Source organism: Sinohyriopsis cumingii, chromosome 18 (genome assembly GCF_028554795.1).
Source record: "Sinohyriopsis cumingii isolate HCF-2022 chromosome 18, ASM2855479v2, whole genome shotgun sequence".
NCBI classification, from domain to species: Eukaryota; Metazoa; Mollusca; class Bivalvia; order Unionida; family Unionidae; genus Sinohyriopsis; species Sinohyriopsis cumingii.
In genome coordinates this window covers 72,100,167-72,116,890 of record NC_142978.1, presented here as the reverse complement: position 1 = coordinate 72,116,890, position 16,724 = coordinate 72,100,167, and the positions used below count along the sequence as shown (strand labels likewise).

The 16,724-nt window shown below is 35.1% G+C and overlaps 1 protein-coding gene across 1 annotated transcript in view; it reads left to right on the top strand.

Annotated features, from left to right (window-relative positions):
• The window catches only part of LOC149776955 (ubiquitin-associated and SH3 domain-containing protein B-like), an 83,305-nt gene that overhangs the window by 24,715 nt on the left and 41,866 nt on the right, over positions 1 to 16,724 (top strand). The window contains exons 3-5 of the mRNA XM_089941670.1: positions 6,862 to 7,048; positions 8,052 to 8,244; positions 11,060 to 11,229. Coding sequence (XP_089797796.1) covers positions 6,862 to 7,048; positions 8,052 to 8,244; positions 11,060 to 11,229 — 550 coding nt within the window. The remainder of the gene's footprint in view (positions 1 to 6,861; positions 7,049 to 8,051; positions 8,245 to 11,059; positions 11,230 to 16,724) is intronic.

The following is a 16,724-nucleotide window of genomic DNA, read 5'->3' as shown; positions in this document are numbered from 1 at the left end:
TTGAAACTTTATTTGTTTAAATTTTTTATTACAATTGCTGTGTTTTCTATTTGGTGTAGATAAACACAGATTTTGTAATGTGACATGAAACTGCCGAGGTATTATTCAGGTTAGTGGTTGATTCATTGTCTGCCAGAATATCATATTGAAAATTTTATTTTAATCCAGGTGAGATAATAGATTCTCCACTGGGTTAACAAAGGATGAATTTAAACATTGTCGTACATGTCTCCAAATGGCATCTCTGCTTCCCAGTGCTGTTTGTTGGGTGAGGTGCGTGCTTGCTGAATAAAATACAGTTGCCTCAACCAGTGTAAAGTTCTAGTTCATTACCAAACACATTATGTCCTCAAATGTGTATCCTTCATGAGAGATGGTTTCCATGTTGTTTAGAATGTCCAACCCAGTTGGATATATTGTATTCATATTACCACTAGATACATTTTTGGATCCAATTGAAGAGGTGCACCTCGAACTCTGGTGTTTCTTGTCATGTATGTTTTAGATCTTCCTTTCTTTGAAGATTTTATTACATTGATGGCAGGCAAGACACTCATAAACCAATCTGTGTAACATTAATGTGTCACTCCAGGGATTGGTGAGGTTTAAATGCTGCTGCACTTAAGACACATCCGTGATTTATATAATATGTGTGGCAATTGTGTTGCAAAAGGATTGTGTTACGGTTTTTGATGTAATCATTTAAATGCATGGACAGTAATATGAAGAAAGTGTTTCCTCAAAAGAGTTGATTAATTCCAGCAAAAGACATTGGGGCCATAACATGTAAGTGCTCATTGGAGGAAATATGATAAATTAAGTTAAAAATACCCAGGACTCCCATTTAACAGAGATGTTGACCCCTGCTGAGGTGTCGAGTGTGTAATTGGTGTTTCCAGTAAAGTTTTCTATTGTTTCAATAAATTTTACTACTACCTGTGGATCAGATTTATTTTTTATATTATCAGATGAATACAGTTTATGTTGTAGTCAGATTGGTTAAAGTGTGTAGACACTGGGGTATCTTTTTTTGTTACAGATATCCTTGAAGTGTTCATGTATTCTTGCTTGGAATTCCCTTTTAGTGTGACCTCCATATTGTTTGCCACATATTTGCATGTTCTGCATGAAAATGGATAAGTCCAAAATATTTAGAAGCACATTTACAAACCTCAAATAAAAGTCAAGAGGTCATTGTACACATGAAATGTTATTTACTTATTCACCTGCCATCTTTGTGTCAAACAGCTCAGCAGGATATTTTTAAGATATCCTGGTGTGACTAGTCAGTAAATAGACTGGGCCGTTTTGCCTACCTGTTGAGCTGAAGTTAATGTCAAAAAAGTGTATTGCATTGAGTGGCAACCTTCAGCCTCTCCTCTACTTGACTACTAGAATCCTCCCCTACAACATGGGACACAACCCATGGGAAATGGGTTGCCTCCCACTTTGTTGACTCTTACAACATGCAGCAAGGATGCATTCAATACAGGGATCGTCCTGGGCTTCGCCAATGTCGCAAATTGCGATATTTTTTTCCTTATTGGCGACAAAAATATCCCATCTGGCGATTTTTTTGGCGACAGACTTTTTGGTTATTTAATTTGTACATACAATCATGGATTTGGACTGGATAAATTAAAAGGGAGAATGAAAGGAAGCCACAAACTTGACTAAGCAATGCATTGGAATCAATCTGTTACACAAACAATCCTTTGTTCGTATTGACAACCTCATCTTTACCATGCATTGTTACATCATAATCTGCTTATGCTGACATCTGGGCTGAGTACTGTATACTGTGTTACAGTCAATCATGCTACCGAACTATACCTACAACTGACCGACTTCTGAAGACGCGAATAGAACAGATACAATTAATTGAATGGCTAATCCTTCTGTTGTTTTTTTTTCTTTCTGTTGTTGACATATACCAATACAATAGTTTTGCTGAACCTTCATAAAAAACTTATAACCTTTGAAGTACCGACTACTGCGTATAAATACAAAGCAAATGGAAAAAATCTCAATCACAATTATATATGTCGCCAGCGCAGCATTTTACTCATTGATCTTTTCCTTTTGCCATCAATCCGTGTTACAGCTGCAGAGACTTAAACTCCGCAACAAGAAATAGCAAAAAAAAAAAAAAACAGTTTTGCATAATTAATAATAATTATTTATTTCTCAAAATACAGGAGTGAAAGAATCCCTAAATTGGGTGTGAATTTATGCTTATATATACGGTCCAATATTGCCAGGTGTTGACTCGTGTAAGTTTCATTCGTGGGAATGGAGATCCTATTTTGCTTGTCGAGAAAATGTATACAGCATTCAGTGATCATTCTTGGGATTTAGGAAGCAATTCAGTACAAGCTTCTTTTTTTTTTTTGGGGGGGGGGGGCTGCTGAGAGACTACTGGTGTCACCTGTCAGCACTGTAGACTGTGAACGTGGATTCAGTAAGATGAACCTCATAAAAACTGACATCAGAAATAAACTCTGCATCTCATCTCTCGAGAATTTAATGAGAATCAGCTTGTACAGATGTGAAAAATTAGACTTTAAAACTGCATTCAACAAGTGGGCAGCCCTAAAATCGCGACGGATCTTCATGCAACACTTTGTAACCTTTTGTTAATGCTTGTTGTAATTAGAGTATTAACTAACTCATCTTTTGTAATTTTCATTGCCTGTTACATTAACAGACTAAATTAACACTTGAAAAAATGTACACTACTTATTCTCGCGACACTTTTTGAAAATTGGCGACAAAATATTGAGGTTGGCGATTTTTTTGGCGACAGCTTTTTAAAAGCCAGGACTATCCCTGCAATATATTCTACAACCCCAAACCTAAATTTGGAAGCAACTTTTATGATGAGGTGTCACAAAACACTATTTCATTTCATTGTTGTTGTTGTTGTGGGGTTTAATGCCTTTTTTCAGCGCATGATAGGTTATACATGGCGGCCAGTATTAATGGTGGAGGAAGAACCTGGGAAAACCCCCGAAAAGAAGCACCGACCCACGAGAAACTACTGGCAGGCTTTCTCACATACCCACATTGGCCAAATCTGAGACTCGAACCCACGCAGACAGATGTGAGATGGCAGTAATACTTAATGGAGAGCGCTTTAGACCACTCAGCCACTTGGGGCCCCATTTTCATTTCATTACTTTCTGAAAGAAAAAAAATTATTGCAATGCTATTGGAACTGTATCTTTATCATACCAAATTTAACATTAAATGCAATAAAAAGGGGAATAGTGCTGTCAGTTTCGACCATATATATTCACTTGCTTGTCAAGTAACAACTGCAAGCTGCACAGACTTAGAGCTGCTGTCACATAATGTACTGGCATATCCAGGTTGATGCAGTTTGTTATGAGTAATCAGTAAATTGATCAACATAGACTCTGATCTGCCTATGTATTATGCTATGTGATAGCAGATCAGGATCTGTGTTATTTGCAGTTGGCCTGGACTTATAAGTACATGTATATATAATAATATTTACCCTATATGATAAGAGATGCTTCCTTAATATTTTTCTCTAGATTATCATCAAACACAAAATATTATCATTTTAAATAAAAGTAATGGTGGTGCTCAGCTGCACTGTACATGCAAAACTTATTTAGAAAAATTTGATTTACTTGCTTTTATAATTTTCAGTGATTAAAATTGATACAAATAAAGACACATTCTGAATAGTGACATGAAGTATTTGTTTTACAAATAAGGTGCCCCATTCTTCAACAAAAGTGCTGGTCATCCTCTCCCCATTGTAAGAAATTCTTAGCTGGTTTATGGTACAGCAGTAGGTTCTATAGTGACTAAACTATTGGAGTCAAGTGCCTTGCCCAAGGACACATCACGTTAGCTGACTCAGGCTGGTCTTCGGGTAGGATTCAAACCTGCATCTGTTGGTCATGAGTCCAGCATGCTAACCACTGAGCTACTGCAGCTACCCAGATTGAACACTTATGCTATATGGCCATATGAAAATTTCATCATGGTGACTCTCATGGTTTTATTAGCTTAGTCAGTAGAGTGATAAAAATTTTTTTATGGGGTGCTTGAAATTGACCCCCCCCCCAATTATCAGAATCAGATTGCAATATAGAGTAGAACATAATTTTTCCATGTTTTAGCTTTACATGAGGTTCACAGATGATTCTGAGCATAGGAAGCAGAATATAAATAAAATATGCATGCAACACAGATTATGTGATCTTTAGGCAAAGAACCATGCAGTACAGATTATGTGAGTTTTCAGTCAACAGATTATGTGAGCTTCCAGGCAACACAGATTATATGAGCTGTCAGGCAACAGAGATTATGTGAGCTTTTTGGCAACACAGATTATGGGAACTTTCAAGCAAAGAAGCGTGCAATACAGATTATGTGAGCTTTTAAGCAAAGAAGCATGCAGTACAGATTATGTGAGCTTTCAGGCAACACATATGTGAACTTTCAGGCAACACAGATTATGTGAGTTTTAAGGCAACACGTGAACTTTCAGGCAACACAGATTATGTGAGCTTTAAGGCAATACAGATTATTGAACTTTCAGGCAATGCAGATTATGTGAGCTTTCAGGCAACATATCATGTGAGCTTTCAGGCAACACAGATTATGTGAGCTTTCAGACCAAGGCTCTTTTAACATTTTCAGAGTTTGCCTTTTACATTCCAGTTTAATTTTAATAATGCTGTAATGCAGGGGACTGATGACACCGCACAGGGCATCACTGATGTATATCAGAAATCAGTCACTTGCATGATCAAATAAGGAATACTCAGCCACCTTGATGGGACCAATAATGTAATCTTGTTGAGAAAACAAAAGCTGTTATCTTATTGTATATTTAGATTTTATGTTTGCATAAACATGTAAGCGAATATTGAACAAAAATAAATGGCTTTAAAATTATGGTTAGTTTGAAAGATAAAAGTTACATGAGTCTGAAGAAAAGAATAAATGATTGAATCAGGGTCAGGTCATACAGAGTTTGGGAAGATAATTAAACACTTGCTGGAGATTTATGAATAATAAGATATCACATTCCTTGGTATGAACATTTTGAAATATGACGACAGTATACATAGACGATGTTGAACATTGTGACATTGGCATGATGTTTTGCAAAGTTGTATTTCTGATGTTGAAAATTTGAAAAGCAGTTTAATTATAAACTAACAAATATTTGATGATCCATAGCTGAATTGATAAAGAATGTGTTGAGATTGACTTACATATACATGTACTATTGTTTAGTCAGGCTACATAATGAATTGTTTTTACTTCAGATGTTTCCCAAACAATAAATTAAAAAAAAACATTTTCTGTCCTTTACATAAATGAGACTCCTTTGATGGCTTTCATTATTATGCAGGCAGAGGCATATCTGTACTGGGTATTCTTAATGAAATTTCGACCAGTATTTTTACGAACGTCTTAATATTTGGTATGAATGTCTTCTTATTTGGTATGAAGGTCTTATTATTTGGTTCGGCCAGTGTGGGTATGTGAGAAAGCTTGCCTAGTAGCTTCTCGAGGGTTGGTGGTTCTTTCCGGGGATTTTCTGGGTTCTTCCTCAAACCATTAGTACTGGCCGCCATGTATAGCCTATCATGTGCTGAAAAATGGCATTAAATCCTACAACAACAACAACAACATCAACTTGTTATTTGGTATGAAGTGTTATTATTTGGTCTTAAAAGAATTTAAGACACTTATGCAGGTGTGATTCCACAAAGCTATTCTTCAGTAGAGAATATATTTACTCATAAGGTACTTACAAAGAAATAATTAAGAGAGGAGGTCTTTTGATTGTCAGTTTGTTGACTTTTCAGAGGATTTTGACTCTGTAAATCATATGAATTGGCTTACTTTGTGATTTTCTAATCATACAAAATGACTTACTTTTTTACTTTATACTCATATAAAATGGCTTATTTTTTACTTTATAATGATAAGAAATGGCTTACTTTTTTGGATACATGCCTTTTTAACATAGAAGATAGATGATGGAAAACTGTCCTGAGTTAACTATGCCAGTTCATATATATAAAATTGAATTCATTCAGTATGTCATTAATATAGCCATACTTTATTCCTTCTTGGATTTTTGGATAATTCTCATAAATGCTCGTCAGGTGGTTATTTTATATTTTCCAAAAATATATAGATTTGTCACACCTTTGAATGATGAGACCTTGGTATCAATTCTCCAATGGCAGCAGCAATACCTAATGTTAAAGTGTTTATCTCATCTTTGAATGATGAGACATGGATATTACTTCTCCAGTGGTAGCAGCTGTGTCAAATGTTAAAGCATTTGTCTCACCTTTTACTGATAAGACATGGGTATCATATCACCAATGGCAGCAGCAGTATCAAATGTTAAAAGCATTTGTCTCACCTTTGAATGATGAGGCTTGGATATTACTTCTTCAGTGACAGTAGTATTGTCTAATATTAAATATATGTCTCACCTTTGAATGATGAGACATGGCTATCACTTCTCCAGTGGCATCAGCAGTATCTAATGTTCAAGCATTTGTCTCACCTTTGAATGATGAGACAATATCATCATCAGCAATGCCATGTTCAGTACTGTTTGTCAGGGGCCATTGTTAAGGCATTTTAAAGTTATGTCTGTATTGAATTAAACCTTAGCATAATTTTACTCTCTCCAAAGTTTGTATCACGACATGGTGAGAGTTCCTGTCTCAGCTGCATCGGCATTATCTGAATGCTATTTTCATAAGATGTACATGCAATGCTTGTTTCTTTTATTCACAGATTTAATTGAAGGAAAGCATATGCCATATTTTTGTTTTAACTTTTCAGGCTTCTGTCTCATGTAAACGACCCCAACCTGGACAGTAATGAGCCTAGACAGTACATGTTGTACCTATGTCCTGTGGGACCCCTACAGAAACAACTGACTATGTTTTTCGAAAAGTCTCTCTCAACTTGCGGCTGGAATGGGGCTCACTCCTACTTTCCCCACATAACGCTAACTCCATTTTTCACAGTAAGCCATACCATGTTACTATAAGATAAATTCCTCTTTTTGTTACAGTCTGCTTATATTATTAATAACAGGCTTACATTTTTGTAAAAATATTTGCATTATGACTGACAACAAATGCTTCCAATCTCATCTGTGTAAATGTTAGATTTTTAAAAACAATTTTTTTTTGCCTGACAAGTTGTTACAGTTTATACAATATTTTCTTACTTTGACTTTTTATATTTTGAGTGAATGGATTTATTGTGGACAAAAAATACACGCTCATTGAAAGGTAAAAGGTAGGTCTTGGATCTTCTTTGAAAATATTCGGAGTTAATTCTTTTGTACAGGTACATCTCTCTGTGAAGGATACATTCCTTCTCCTTTTGACTTTGTTTTGATAGGATTAAATGTTGTTTTGTATGTTTGGTATTATACATGTAGTGGAAGATGACTGGTTGTCCTGGAGTGTGTGTGTGTATGTGTGTGATGTATACTTGTAGCAGTAGATGACTGGTTGTTCTGGAGTGAGTATCAGAGGGTCATATACACTTGTAGTGTCAGATGATTGGTTGTCCTGGTGTGAATATCTGAGGGTCATGTATATTTGTAGTGTCAGATGATTGGTTGTCCTGGTGTGAGTATCTGAGGGTCATGTATATTTGTAGTGTCAGATGATTGGTTGTCCTGGTGTGAATATCTGAGGGTCATGTATATTTGTAGTGTCAGATGACTGGTTGTCCTTGTGTGAGTATCTGAGGGTCATGTATACTTGTAGTGTCAGATCACTGGTTGTCCTGGTATGAGTATCTGAGGGTCATGAATATTTGTAGTGTCAGATGACTGGTTGTCCAGGTGTGAGTATCTGTCATGTATGCTTATAGTGCTTGATTACTGGTTGTCCTTGAGTGCCTATCTTGCAGTCATATATACCTGTAGTGCCAGATTACTGGTTTTCCTTGAGTGATTATCTCAGGGTCATGTAAGTCAACATATTTTTGACTTGTATCCTATCTGACTACAGGTGGAGGACAGTAAAGTGTCAGTGCTAAAACAGGCATTGAACAAAGCAGAAACAGTCTCAAAACAGGCACCTGGATCACTACAGCTTGATTTCTTCAGCCAGAACAACTTTATTGGGCTTTTTGTCCCAGATACTTATTTTAGGTACCTCTCTGAGGTGGTGAGCCAGTTCTCGGCAGAGTTAAAAAAGACAGGTAGGTAGTAAAAGTTGTATCTACGTAATGACATGATCAAAACATAACAGTTTTGCCTTTAAATATAGCTTTACGGATAATATTTTGGTACAGATCAAAGTCTGATATGATGGATAATTTTAAACAGATTCGAAAAGCAAGTTAGTTTTGGAAGACTGCCTACAGTTGGGATCATTACTCACATTTATAATTCAAATGAGGTTCTGAGTCTGGTCACTGTGCAGTCCTCCTCCTCCAATGATACCAGTCTGGTCCTTCTCCCATAATACCAGTCTGGTCACTGTGTAGTCCTCCTCCTCCAATGATACCAGTCTGGTCCTTCTCCCATAATACCAGTCTGGTCACTGTGCAGTCCTCCTCCTCCTCCAATGATACCAGTCTGGTCCTTCTCCCATAATACCAGTCTGGTCACTGTGTAGTCCTTCTCCTCCAATGATACCAGTCTGGTCCTTCTCCCATAATACCAGTCTGGTCACTGTGTAGTCCTCCTCCTCCAATGATACCAGTCTGGTCCTTCTCCCATAATACCAGTCTGGTCACTGTGTAGTCCTCGTCCTCCAATGATACCAGTCTGGTCCTTCTCCCATAATACCAGTCTGGTCACTGTAGTCCTCCTCTTCCTTCTCTCATGATACCAGTCTGGTCACTGTGTGGTCCTCCTCCTCCTCCTCCCATGATTCCAGAAAGGTATATGCTGTATATTCTTTGATGTCATTCTAACTGTACAGCTTTGTGGAAGACTAGCTACTACATGTTGTGATTTTCCATACATAGACAAGAACAATGAAATTGAATGCCATGTCTTTCCTGATAATACAAATAAACAAGAACCATGAAATTTCGATACCATATCTTTCCTTATAATATACATAAACATGAACAATGTACTTGAATATCATGACTTTCCTGATTATACACATAAATAAGAACCATGAAATTAAATACCATGTCTTTCCTGATAATGCATAGAAACATGAACCATGAAATTGAATACCATGTCTTTCCTGATAATGCAAGTAAACATGAACCACGAAATTGAATACAGTGTGACCCCGCTATAGCGTGCTCCATTATAACACAAATTCGGATATAACACGGTCGTGGTGTGGCTCCCAAAATTTCATATACATGTATTTTTCTTGTGCACAAAAAAATTTTTCTTAAAAAGTATGAAAAAAGCGTAAAAAGTTAATCGTTTTGGGGAAGAGATCGCGTATGAATAATACAAGATGATCGTGGCTTGGCACCTGAAATTTTATATGTATTTTTCTCATACACGAAAAAGTATTTTTTTCTTCTTAAAAGTACGAAAAAAAACCACAGAAAGTCAACGTCGCAAACTTGGATTGTTTTTCCTTAATGGCTGCAAAACATACCATGCGGTGATTTTTTTTTATTGCTGAAATTGTTGGCTGTTTAAACTTTTATATATAACCATTGGTTTGGAGTGCAGAAATTCAGAGGCTCCATGAAAGGAAGCCTCAAACTGGATATAAAATGCACTGAAATGTATCTGTTGTTACCTAAACAAATTTTTTGTCCATATTGACAAACCATCTAAACAGTGCATTGTTATATCATAATCTGCCTATCTTGACATCTAGCATGAGTAATGTATGTTGTGAAATATCCACTTTTTTGTTGATGACATTTCTGTTAATGGAGATCAACCGGACGAGGCATTTGAACCTTGACCAAGTGATATCAAAGACTTATAAAATTTGTACTGGCAGCGTCCTTGCATTTTGCTCATCAGTAAGAAATTAGTGTTTTGACTGGTTGGCCTGGTGTCAGGATAATGTGACTGGATGGGACATGATGCTTCATGTCTGCTGCATGATGCCCCAGTGCTAGACATCACTATAAACTGCCACACTGCAGTCAACATAGCAATAAAACTAAAAAATTTACAGCTTGGTTAAAAATCCAAAGACACACACACACACACACACCATGTATTTTCAGATAATTCAAATAAACAAAAACCATGAAATTGAATACGATGTCTTTCCTGATAATATAAAGAGGCACCCCTGATAAATCAGCTCAAAAGTAATGACAGACTATTATGGTATATGTCCCTCAGAATTAAGAGTTTAAGAGAAGAAGAATATAGAGACAAAATTATCTTTAGAAATGGGTGATAAATTTGACCGTACGTTCTAAAACTAGAAAGTTCTCTCGATAATGATCATGTTTCTTACTAAAAGAATAAGGACAATGAAACTTAGGTTTAATGAGTACTTTCTGTTTGTATGTGAAATAAATGCTCAGTAAGGCAGGTAAACTAAAATTGGTCAAAAGGGAATGTATTGGTTAAAAAATTTTGAGTCTTGTTTACTAGGTTTGTAAATGTGGAAAGAGGTGATGGGCTTACATTCAATTTTTTTCCATCTCACTTTTTCATTTGTATATGAAACAAACTTTTAAGGAGACAGACAAACAGAATAATAGCAAGAAAGGATAGATGAGTTCAGATTTTCCTGTTTTAAAGTTGAGTCCTACTTCAAGTGACATAGACCCAGATCTGTCATTGCATAATGTGCTGTCAAATCTTGGTTTATATTATTAGTTACTCCTAACAAATTTCACATACTGATATCCGCCATTATGAGACAGAAGTATTGGACCTGTTTAGTTTACAGTTGGACCTGACATGTAGCAGGTATGTACAATAAGTTTGTCAAGTTGGGAGGGGGTGGGCTGACCTTCTTGCATCTTTTCATTGGATACACATAGGAGTGTTTTATTTGGTTGTCTTCGCAGTTATATAGTTCAAGTCCAAGTTAATGAGATTCCCTTTTTGCTGGTTTAGGCGTCAACATAGAGACTCACAAAAAACAGTTGCACATCACGCTGGCCTACCAGTATGCTGCCAACCAGAACGAAGCATTGACCAAACTAGCCAAGGAAATTGACCTTAGTGCTCCATGTCAGTGGGACCTGCGCATCTATTCTCGTGACCCAAGGTTTGCCAAACATGAGGTAAGACAATGATAATTACCACGTCATTTCTGTTTCTTACTGAAATATCTGATATATACTGGCTTGTACGTTGAGTTAACTGCAAACAACATAGACCCTGATCTGCTGTCACATAATGCACAGGCAGATCAGGGTTAATGTTTTTCTACTGATTACTCCTAGCACAGTGCATAGACCCAGGTCTGTCAGTGCGTTATTGCAGTATGCAGTTGGATTTGAGTTATAAATGAGTATATACAGTAGCTAAGGTTTACATTATTGCAGTAAAATTGAATCTCATGTTTCATTGGAAAAAACCCAAATGGATAAGCAGTTCATGAGAAACATTTCATCCTTTGCGTTTATAAATTAGTTGTCGGAAAAACATTGCAGGTAAAATGGTGCGTTTATATCTGAGAGAAAATGACTGAAGTTTGATAACTAATTCTACACAGTTTGCTGATGATTTAGCCTTAAAAAAATTAAGACTTCTTTAACTCAACCAGAAATCAAACATTGGTTAACCCTTTACCTCATGCAAGTGCCATTGCATGGAAGCGCCTGTTGACATCTGTGGTAAACATCAGCCATTTTAAGCTGGTTTTCGTAGCGCCACCTAAGGGGAAAACCAATTTTAAATATTACATTTGTTTCTGTGAATGACAATTATATCAGATCACGTGGTCACTGTTTATACTCTGGTCTATATCTGCTGTTTAAAGTAACTGGTTTGTAATCTCAACTCTCCAAAATGGAGGTCGTGGATTTCATTAAGTACTTACGAAGTTTTCATGATTAGAATCACAACTATGAAAGATTCAGTAACTTAGGTAAAGGCTCTGATATTGATGTAGTTTTTATAAATTTTCAAATTCAGATGACTTAGTGATGTAGATGCAGACGAAAAACTTGTAAATTTCGAGCATGAGAAATGGCAGCTATGGTTCGTCATGCAGTCTGACTGACTTGATGGTGAACGAGTTCTCTCAAAATTTTAAAGTACATAAAAAATTCTTTCATGAAAAATAATTACATAGCTATAACAATCGGACTTTACTCTTAAATTTTTCCACACATAATAGATGTGTACCAAAAATGTAAAATGTTAATATTGCTGTTAAACGTAACATAGATTACATTGCGTAACAGTTAACAGGCAGGCCTATGCGTATGGAGTTGAATAGGTAACAGGTGTTCTATTTACAGTGCGCTGCACTTGGTAACTATGCTCTATGAGGTAAAGGATTAATAGAACCACACGTACTTGGTGTCTAATGAAGCATACATCATTGATGTTATTGCATCAAAATTATTATCATCATTGATGTAATCTTATAAAAATCATCAGCATCATTGATGTTATGTCGTAAAGATTATCACTGTCATTGGTGTTATGTCATAAAAATTATCAGTCATAAAAATTATAAGCATTATTGATGTTATTATCATAAAAATTATAAGCATCATTTGATGTTATTTTCATAAAAATTATCATCATTATTGATGTTATGTCAATGTTTCAAGCAGTATTGAAGGTTAATCATGAAAAATTGTTGGTATTATTGATGTTATATCATAAATATTGTCAGAATCAGTGATGTTATGTCATAAAAATTACCAGCATCATTGATGTTATGTTATAAAATATCTCAGCATCATTGATGTTAGGTTTGCAAATATATTGCATTATTGAGAACCATTCCGGTGGCCTAGTGGTTAGAGTTTCCACCTCGGATGCGGGAGGTTGCAGGCTTGAACCCTGGCAAGTCATATCAAAGACTTGTAAAAATGGTGCTAACATCTGCCTCACTAGGCACTCAGCATTAAGAGGTTAGTGTTAGGACTGGTCAGCCTGGTGTCAGGGTAATGTGACTGGGTGGGGCATGATGCTACATGTCTGCGGCATGATGCCTCAGTGCTAGACATCACTATAAACTGCCACACTGCTGACATTGTAGTGATATGACTGAAAAATTGTTAAAGCTACGTTAAAAATCCAAATCACAAAAGCACACACACACACACACACACACACACACACACTCAGCATTATTGATGTTATATAAAAATTATGAGCATCAATAATGTTGTCATAAAATTATCATCATCAATGTCATAAAATCACTATCATCATTGATGTCATGTCATAAAAATTATCATTGTCTTAAAAATTATAAGCATCATTGATGTCGTGTCATAAAAATTATCAGCATTATTGATGTTGTGTCAAAGTTACCAACATTATTGATGTTATATCCTAAAAATTGTTGGTATTATTGATGTTTTATCCTAAAAATTGTTGATATTATTGATGTTATGTCATAAAAATTATCAGCATCAGTGATGTCAGTCATAAACATTACCAACATGATTGATCTTGTGTCTAAAAATTACCAGCACAAGTGATTTTATGTCTAAAAATTACCAGCATGATTGATGTTGTCATAAAAATTACCAGCATGATTGATGTTATGTCATAAAAATTACCAGCATGGTTGATGTTATGTCATAAAAATTATCAGCTTGGCTCATGTTATGTAATATAAATCATTAGCATCACAGATGTTATGACATAAAAATTATCAGCATTACTGATGTTATCATAAAAATTATCAACATTATTGATGTTATGCCCAAGTTACCAGCATTATTGATGTTATGTCCTGTAAGTTATCATCTTTGTTAATGTTATGTCACATAAATTATCAGCATCATTGATGCTGTATCACAGAAATTATCATCATTGACATTATGTCATTAAAATTGTCAGCATCATTAATATTATGTATAAAAATTGTATGCCTCATATTGAGATAGGACCTTGCAGTGTCATGTATTAACATTACTGAGTACCACACAGTATATACTATTATATTACATTACTGAGTACCACACAGTGTATACTATTATATTACATTACTGAGTACCATACAGGGTATACTATTATAATCCATTACTGAGTACTATACAGTGTAATCTATTATATAACATTACTGAATACCACACAGCATATACTATTATATTACATTACTGAGTACCATACAGTGTATACTATTATATTACATTACTGAGTACCACACAGCATATACTATTATATTACCATATATACTTGCGTATAAACCTGTTTGCGTATAAGCCGTCTCAGGATGCACGAGGTAAGTTCTAAATGGATTTATTTAGGCAAACTTATTTTTAAAAATTACATGTATACTTATCTCGAGATTGGCGTGCATGATTATTAAAAAGAAATGGTATAAACTTGTTTGAAAAGTAATTTATTTAATTTTCTGTTTTCTTATTGTTTCTGCCTAATTTAGATTTGTGTTTAATTTGATCAAATGATGACAAGAATTTAGCAATTGCAAGTTGCTGTAACACTACCTCTCCCTTTTGACTTGATTATTGCTTGTTTATGCATTGTTGCATTGGACATTTTATATCAGTGCACGGGTAATTACGTTTTTACTCTGCTTTGAAATTGTAAATACCTAACTCATAAAATGTAATCCCAGCATAACAACACAACGAACAAACAATATGGTTTGATGCTAATACCATAAAAGCTGAGTTGTAGTTTGCTTTGATGTAAGTGACCTTACACCATACCTGTCAACTTTCACGCCGGAGGAAGAAAAAAAAACTCCCGATTTTTGGGGTTGCTCCATGCCTACCTCCCGATTTCATAATATCTTCCGATTTTTGCACAGAACTCCTGAATATTACATTATGTCTTCAATTTTCATTTCTTCTAAACAAGAAAAGTCCTACATCTTCTGTTGTATCACCTGTGAATTATTGTTGCGACAAAACAATTACTTTACTATAAAGAATTTGCTTATTCACTAATAAGAATGTTAAGTTTAAACATAATTCACATAAATCAATGACTTTTTTAACCTCTACAGTAATACAAAAATAAAAAAATAAACCAAAACAAAAAAGTAAATCTCAACAATAAAATCATCTACAATTAATTTCAATCCCAAGAATGATTACTATGAATGCTGTAACTCAGTATGCAGAAGCGCCATTCCCATGAAAGAAACTTACACGAGTGAACACCTGGCATTTTTATACCGTATATATCAATATTAATTACTATCATTAAATTAAAAGAAGGAATGAAAATACATATCACGTAGCAAATGTGTCTTCAAAAAGCTAATTCAAAATACATGTTTTATAATAAACAATACTAAATGCTTTATGAGTTGACAATAATGGAATAAGGTAGGATATACAAAGAGGGGAAAATAGTTGCCACATGTACGGTATCATGAGGCAGGCTATTTTGGTACGTTTAATTCAACAGAACTGGGAATCCTTTATTTGCCGATCAATTGTTGGTGCTTGCATAACACACAATAGTGTAGAACGTGGTTTCTTTGAATTACGGCGTAGGGCCAGTTGTTTTCACAAAATAGTTGCATGGATAAGGATTAACTTTTAATTAGTCACACTGGCTTTCTTGCTTGTTTATTTAAGACTGATCTGTAGCTATTGTGTAGTTTGACCACAGCTGACCAGAATATAAAAATAGGGCATATCCTGGGGGAAAATAGAGCAATTCACAGGAATAAACGGCGAGTCTTTGTGCAAATTTCACACATATTGGACCAGGAAGATCAATCAATATTTATTGAAAACATGGCTTTAAAAATGACATGAAAAACCACTGATCTAGGTCCCAATCTCTATTTCCTCTAATTTTTTTTATTCAGTCCACTTTTGTAAAGTTCATTGGTATGCCTTACACCCCTTTTACAAAACTATGGTAATCATGCTAATATTATGGAATAAAAGGCAATTACACATCAATGTACTGGAATAGTTGCTGGTCAAAATTCCCTCTTATCACAAGCCAGTTTCAGGGTTTTAATGATTAACTGGCCTGTACTGCTGTTGCAAAACAAAAGACAAATTTGTCGATTATCAACATAGGAGATGCTGAAACATCAAGCTTTCCTTTGTGTGGAAAGTTATGATGTTTTTTCAGCTAAAACACAAAACCAAAATTGAGTTATGTTGATCTTAGTTGATCTATATGAGAATTTTAGCCTTTATTATTACCACTCTTCGTGAACATGTAAACTATGATGGTTATATGCCATGTACAACTAAACGTGCGTACCTTTTTAAAAATATTACCTCAATTTGTAGGATCGCTTATATCATTGAAAACGAGTAACTCGTGAGCATGTGATTCAACATAAATGAAACAACTATTAAAGACTATCTGAAATGTTATCTGGAAGAATGCAATTCAGTCGAAACAATGAATAAAGCAAAATCAGCATCTAATATGTTTGGGAATAAGTAAAGACTTGAGTGACGCTATGCATGTTTTGAAATGTGTAAGTACTGTACATTATAGTTCAGCATGGTCTCCCTGGTAAACTCAACCGGCCCATGAATTATGAAGTCTGTATTTACCTTTATTTAGCTTCGTGTTGGAGAAATCAGAAAATATGCTCATGCAAAATAATAACAAAATCAATCATATTACTTTATAACAG